The sequence below is a fragment of the Pundamilia nyererei genome, unplaced genomic scaffold (assembly GCF_000239375.1).
Source record: "Pundamilia nyererei isolate P.nyererei 1_Seehausen unplaced genomic scaffold, PunNye1.0 scaffold00537, whole genome shotgun sequence".
NCBI lineage: Eukaryota > Metazoa > Chordata > Actinopteri > Cichliformes > Cichlidae > Pundamilia > Pundamilia nyererei.
Genome location: NW_005187938.1, coordinates 48,958 through 56,144, shown reverse-complemented (window position 1 = coordinate 56,144; position 7,187 = coordinate 48,958). Strand labels below are relative to the sequence as shown.

At 37.2% G+C, this 7,187-nt stretch overlaps 1 protein-coding gene across 1 annotated transcript; it reads left to right on the top strand.

Annotated features, from left to right (window-relative positions):
- The first annotated feature begins 435 nt into the window (after window positions 1–435).
- LOC102196705 (nectin-1-like) lies at window positions 436–5,686 on the top strand. Its single transcript, XM_013907828.1, has 7 exons — window positions 436–492; window positions 2,482–2,820; window positions 3,741–4,058; window positions 4,132–4,170; window positions 4,253–4,382; window positions 4,566–4,616; window positions 4,878–5,686. Exons 1-7 carry the CDS (start codon window positions 438–440, stop codon window positions 5,053–5,055), a joined length of 1,110 nt encoding a protein of 369 aa, XP_013763282.1. The 5' UTR covers window positions 436–437; the 3' UTR covers window positions 5,056–5,686.
- The last annotated feature ends 1,501 nt before the right edge of the window (window positions 5,687–7,187 follow it).

Below are 7,187 nucleotides of genomic sequence, written 5' to 3'. Positions count from 1 at the left end.
GGCGAGCTTCACCTTCTCCTGTTTTGTTGAATGAAATAGACAAAATGTGATCAGTACATGTAAGAGATCAGGCGTGTTTCACACCACAGTCTGAGGTGTTGCGTCTCCTTTTAGAGAAACAAAGGCACGTTCATTCTTTTTGCGAGTTCAAAACGAAAGTGAAAGTAAGTCTGTTCCACTGCACTGTGAAGAGGGGACGATGAGGAATAAATGTGCTGTAAAACGACAGACAGGGTTTCCAAAATAGTAAATATTATCAGAATACTGGCTTATTAGATATCCAAGTGAACATCATCATATGACATGTAGCTGTTGTTAATAAAAGGGATAATCTTTTATTATGTTTTTTTTTTCACTGCACACCCAGAGATGGTACGGACTGGTCAAGCGGTAAGATTCAAATTTTTCTTTTTTTTATTTGGCGGCACACAGACAACATGGCAGGACGTAAAATCACACTGATCTTTTCTTTACTGGCGATCTTTTCAAAAGGTGAGAGAGATGCTGTTTTCTTTATGACTTATTGATTTGTAGTAGTCAGTTTGCTCTGTGGGGAGTGTATAAATTTAAGTGTAATCCACTGCAGACAGTCAAAGTGGGTTTGGCAGGTAGTTTGTTTTACAGTTATAGATACAGTTAGTGAATAAGATGGAATTTGTTACTGTGACACTATGAACATCAACAGCTTAAATTCAAGTCAAGTTGCTTCCTTTAGAAGCAAATGCTGTTAGTCAGCAGGCACACTGAGGAACACCTCATTTGAAGCAATACCTAAATTAACTTTTATTTTAATAGTGAGCGGGACATAAAAGTGCATGTGCAGAACATCGAGTCAAATTTGACTGTAAAAAAAATTATAAAACATTTGCTGACTTTGCACACAAAGCTTTATAAAGTTTTATCCCTGGAAGTATAACAACCAGTATGTTTGCTGTTTGAAAATCACCTCACTTCACTGCCATCCTACAGGTGGGAGGGGTCTAACAACAGCCCCATCCTGGCTGCCAATCAGAAGTGATTTCTTTGGTTTTATTTTCAGTTTTTCAAATGTGCTCTCTGTTCTACAAAAGTAAAAGCATTTAAGAAGTTACCACAGGTGAATTCTGAGCGATCATAACAGGTCATTTTACACTGACGAATACCTCTCAAATCTAAGCAACTCAATTATCATGTAAATTATTAACTAATAGGTCACCTGTAATTGTTGGATGTGCATTGTTGCATTTTCTTTAGTGGTTTACACAGTTTTTTTTATTTGTTTGTTTTTACAGCACAAATGGGCTTTACATCAGTTTGTAATAGACTGCTGGCAAAGAGGTTAGAGTGACAATAAAGTCACTTAACACAGCGAATACATTTTATACTGAAAGTATAAAAGTATAAAAACCTAGAAAAACAGGAGTGAGAGCTTTTCTTTCTCTTTCATTCATAAGATAGTTTATTTATTATTTATATTTTGGATCTTGGTGTTTAAGTGAATGAACATCCTCCATTGGTGGAAGCTGAAGAAGGAAGAATTCTGTACAGCATTTGGGCTCCGGGTGTTAGGGAGTTACCAGCTGGAGTAACATAAGAGTGGAGGAAGGTGGAGTCCATCTCATTCAAAGGTGCAATCTAAAAGAGGCAGGAGACTGCAAGCTGATGTCAGGGGAAGCATCGCAGGGTCGTCTGTAGGGTGACTTTGGACATCAAGAAGAGGAGGCGGGCAAAGTAAATGAGACAAAGGAAAATCAATAGAGTAACAGAAATAATAACAATATTTATAATGATAACAAGAAGATAAAGATGAAGCTTATATAGATCTTTACAATACAATCCACTGTTTCGTTAATTTATAAGATTATTTAAAAGATCCAGCCCAAATTACACTCTGGCCCATCCAAATCTGGGCACTGTGCCTGGTGCCACATCTCTCGTATGTCTCTGTTGTTGCCCAGGACCTAACCTAGCAACAGTCACTGATGCTACAGGCTGTCACTGTGAACTATACCACAATATTGCAAAACACAAAGCTTAGCCTGCACTGAACTTCTATTTTAGCCTTTGCATATCATGAAATTATTATCATGTGATTTACTTTGAAAGATATTCCACAATGTGACATAATTAGATAACTTCAGCAGCACGTCACGTACAGATCTGCTGTCTGGTTACAAACATCTAAGTTGATTTAAGAGATTACATGTAACCTTTAAATTTCCATTTTGTAAAGTTTAAGGTGCTGAGCAGTCAGAACAGCATATTTGTCTTTATTTTGAATTTGTCTGCCACTTCAAGTTTCTCCTTTTATGCTAAATCCTGTTTTGTAGTTCTAGCTAGAAACAGAAGAACCTTTAAGAGGACATGTATGATCATGACAGGGTAAAGGTGGCCCATGTGGTGACTTAAATGTTTCTGTGGCATCAGCAGGGATAACCATCAGCCTGTGGTTCATATGCTGCTCAAGCCATTCATAATTTTCGTGTCATTTTCTCTGTGCAGGTCATACATCTGGGATACAAACACAGCACACTGTGCTGGCAGCAGTGGGAGAGAAGGCCTGCTTGAACTGTGAGCTCATGCTTTCTAAAGACGTCCTTCAAGTCACATGGCAGATGATCTCAGGAAGTTCAGAAAAAAATATGGCCACCTACAACAAGTACTTTGGCCAGAGAGTGAATCCTGAGTTTACAAAGAAAGTGGAGTTTAAAAATCCTGCACTACAGAACTGCTCCATAGTCATCAGGAACGTGACGGAGCAGGATGAAGGCTGCTATCGCTGTCTGTTTAACACTTATCCTGAAGGAGCCTTCACAGGTAGAACCTGCCTCCACGTCTACGGTAAGGACACGTGGTCTAGAGTTATAGAGGAAACCTATCCACAGCTAAAACTAAATCTCTACCTCATCTGCACCCACAGTGCTTGTGGTATTTACTGTTAATGGCAATAATATAGAAAACAAAACAAATGTGAAAAAAATACAAAATATATTAAAAATAGGAATTGCTCAGTACAGTTGGGAAGTACCAGTTTTACCTCGATACAATATTATCTCAATACTACACTCACAAATTAATATTATTGCAATTCCTAACATTTTACAATATACTGAAAAACCTTCCTCTTCTATATGAATATAACTAGAATACATCCTGGCAGTTGAGTCCCCGTTAGTTGTGCTTATTGATAAAAACTCAAAAGTGTCTTTTTATTAGGAGATAGCTTTGTCAAGATGGGTGCGTTGAATGTTTTTTTGGTTGAGCTGATTTAATGTAATTTTGCACAGTAGTGCATGAGATGAGCCATTTTATTAGGTATTCCCAGACATTTGTTTTGTAATTTATTCAATAACATTTTGATATTTGGTGTCCCTGTAATGATATAATATCACCATGCAAAATATTGAAATACTCTTCTGTATCGGGTTTTCCTCCACCCTTAGTGCTTAGTATGCAGGGTTTCAAAAGACAGGTAAGGAAAGAGACTGTTAAAATTTGTGTTTCATACTTTATTCACAAATACTCTGCTTAGAAATTAAAATATTTTATTAAAAGAATAATATTTTGTTTCCATCCCCAATGTTAAATCATTTTGTAGAAGTTTTTACACCACTCTTCACAGTAAATCTATTTACATAGAGAATGCGATTGCCTAAAACACTGCACAGCTATAGTATACAAATCAGCAACACACACAGGCTTATTTGGATTTTTATTTCCACATTTAATGGTGACTTTTCTTAAATATATTTTCTTCACAGAGCTGCATGAACCTGTCCTTGACGTCAGAGAGTCAAACTCTGCTGAAGAGTGGGTTGTTTCCTGTTCAGCCACTGGTCGACCTGCTCCCACTGTAACACTCAGTGTCTCACAACAAGACCTCAGCTTCTCACAGTACAACACTGTCAGTGTGTCCAACGCCAACGCTACATTCACTGTCACCACTACAGCTGTGCTCTCAGGTTCACGTAAACACAGCACACAGGTGGGATGTGCAGCACGAGTGCTCTCTGCCCCTCAGCGAGGGGTGACGGTGATGATTTACGAGGTCCAAAAGACACCTGATGCTACTGAGGATGGTGAGAAACATTCAAATTCACAGATTTATAGATTGATGCCATGCCACTCTAATATTTGCGTTCCTGCTTTTAGGCTCTTATGAGAAGATCACATCCCATAGCAGTGAATCAAGTAAGTTTGCCTTTCCATGTGTGTAATTTGTAAGTGCTTTATGAATGGTGCTCCAAGTCACAGTTTTCCTCTGTTCTCCCAGATTTCACCTGGATCATTGTATTAGCTGTGGTGTCGGTGGTTGCAGTGTTAGTGGTGATGTTGTATGTGGTTCATCGCGATTGGATCTCTGCTTTCTTCACTGCTCATTTCAAACAACAAAACAAGACTGGGTAATTTTCACTTTAATATAGTCTCCTAATGTAAGTTTGTCACTGTTAATATAGTAATGATTTACTGACATTAAGAAACTTCACATGAACACCTATAAATCTTTTCAGAAAAACCCCAGTAAATACCATTTATATGTTTTTGCAGTATATAATTTAAATCCTTTAAATGTTTTCATCACTCAGGGACCCAGAGAAGACCAACACACCACTAAAATCAAAGCAAGACATTGATGAGTAAGTACATTTCATAACTATTCATATTTTACAGCATTTTTTCTTTGTCAGTTTTGTTTTTTCCATTTTCTTGTCTGTCAGCTTAACTTCATCCTGATGAAACTGAAGTGTTTCAGTGAATCACACACTTAAGTTAATCACACTTGATTGTTTCATCTCCTTCATGTATGCATTGTTCATGAACTTTAATCTTCATGTATATATACAGTCATCATTTGCTGTGTGAGCGGAAATGAACTCATGTCTTGTTTCTGTCTGAAGGAACAAAACACCTTTAATAGCGCACGAGAACGAGCAGCTCAGGCAGCGGACGTCTACAAAGAAAACTCCAAAAAACATCAGCAGGAAAGTTTCACCTTCAGCAGCAAAAAGACTGTTTGGAGACGATCAGTCAATCAAAACTAAAATAGATGAACAAACTGCATCACTGGCTGATTAAATAAAGAGGACCGTGTCAACAACAAAGATTCCTACCTGATATTTCTAGACAACACTAATAAGAATTCAATAAAGAGAGATCAGTGGGAAGAAATGAACATGAGTTATTAAAATAGAGAATTTAATGTACTTGGTGATTAGACTCTGATGACCCGCCACGTCAGAACGGAGGCTTGGACGGAGCTCTGACTGAGCTGTCTGTGAGGTGGAGACAGGGAGGAGGTGGGCTGAATGAATAACATGTACAACTGATAAATAATAGTTGTTCTGCTTCATAGACATTTGTTTGTTATATCATACTGTTAAAATGTAATTGGTTATAAAGTTTTGATATTTTGTAACATGGTTGTAATAGAGTAAAATAAGCTGTGAAGTGTGTTAAGTTGTTTCTGCAGATTAAATGAGGACTGCAGAGATGTGATTGATTTCCAAATGTAACTCAGTGTGTGCTGCAGATCTGCATCTAATATACACAGAATGAGCACATGGTGGCACTGTTGGTTCAAACTAGCTGAGGAAGTTTAGCAACTGTCAAAGGACCATGTCTGTAAACATTACTCTAAGAAAACCAAATGTTAACGGTGTTTCTGGTTAGTTATTATTATATAAGTATAATGTTTTTATTATCTTATGGCAAAACTCTAAATAAATCAATTTGTATCTCCTATTTTCTCCTGCTTATGAGCTCATGTTTTGTTTAAAGTTGCATAGACTCCAAGTGCTTGTCTAAACAGATTAGTCATGTTTCACAACTTAATCCGAGGTATTTGAAGCGTTTCATCTTACATTTGTCAGTCTGTCTGTGCGAGTATTCTAAACGAAAGTAGAAGTTGTTGGTCTGTTCCACTGCACACTGAAGAGGGGACAATGAGCTGTAAAATAGCAGAGAGGTTTTACAAAAAAGAAAAATGTTTATCAAGTCAGTGACTTATTAGCTATCACATCAAACACCATGAGATGTTGTGTAGCTGTTGTTAGGAAGAAGGATGACTTTCACTTTGCTGTTTTTCACTACACTCCCAGTGACATTTTGGACTGGCCGAACGTTCAACGTAAGTTCAAAATTGGGCGTTGTTTGTTAGCTTTTTAAATTTGGTAATATGCAGACAAAATGGCACAATTGTCCTTTCATTGCTGGCAGTCTTTTCAAAAGGTGAGAGAGACACTGTTTTCTTTATTATTTTTAATGATTTTAAAATGACTTGCTCTCACTTTGCTCTGTGGTAAGTGTCTAAAATGATTTGACAGACGGTTCCAGTGTAACGGGTCGAAAGAGAGAAGAAATCCTCTAAGCTGTATAAAAGGTAGAATTAGGAAAGTGTTACTAAAGAAAGCCATCGGCTTAAATTGAAATTGACCAAACATAATCTTAATAAAACTAGTGCTTTCAGTTTGATTTCCAAATAGCTGATGAGTAACTAATTATTGTGCTTCTAAAAACTGGAGAGCTGCTCTATGCTCCCTGAGTATGCCCCAGAAACTCAGAAATTATGTTCTTAATAGCATTTTTTGTTTTGGGTCCATCTCTCTCTCCCTCTCTCTCTACATATATATTATATACATATATCACACACACACACACACACACACACACACACACACACACACACACACACACACACACACACACACATATATATATATATTCAAAACACAGAAACAAACCCCACCCCAGAGGGATCAATCAATTGTAATTTGTAAATTCTAAACACATTTCAATTACTTTTATTTTCCACAATAATTAGTTAACACAGTAAAATACACCTTTCAGCCTGTCGTGGATTTTGAAACTGAAATGTAAGTATGCCCTAAAACGAACCCAATCAAACTACAAACATATATAGAAACAAGAGCACAGGTGTTCTTTCCACTCAATTTAAATAAAGGAGCTACAGTCTAACCGATGCACCCTGGTGGCCACATGTTTTTATGAATCATCAAATTCTTAAAACCATTGCAACAATGGACAAATCAGTCTGCTGAAGTAATAGCTATAGCCACCAAAAACACTTTAAACACACATTAAATAAATCTCAAGATTCTCTATTAGTCATGACTGAAACATTACTGTCACCACTACAAGAGCTATGTGGCTCATTGCCTCTCTGAAAGGACTGACAGTGAGCCTCTGTC

Bases quoted from the DNA above. Each gene is read 5' to 3' on its own strand.
- LOC102196705 (XM_013907828.1), top strand. From the start codon at position 438: ATGGCAGGACGTAAAATCACACTGATCTTTTCTTTACTGGCGATCTTT. The intron at 4,059-4,131 runs GTGAGAAACATT...TCCTGCTTTTAG, and splicing joins ACCTGATGCTACTGAGGATG to GCTCTTATGAGAAGATCACA. The intron at 4,617-4,877 runs GTAAGTACATTT...TTCTGTCTGAAG, and splicing joins TCAAAGCAAGACATTGATGA to GAACAAAACACCTTTAATAG.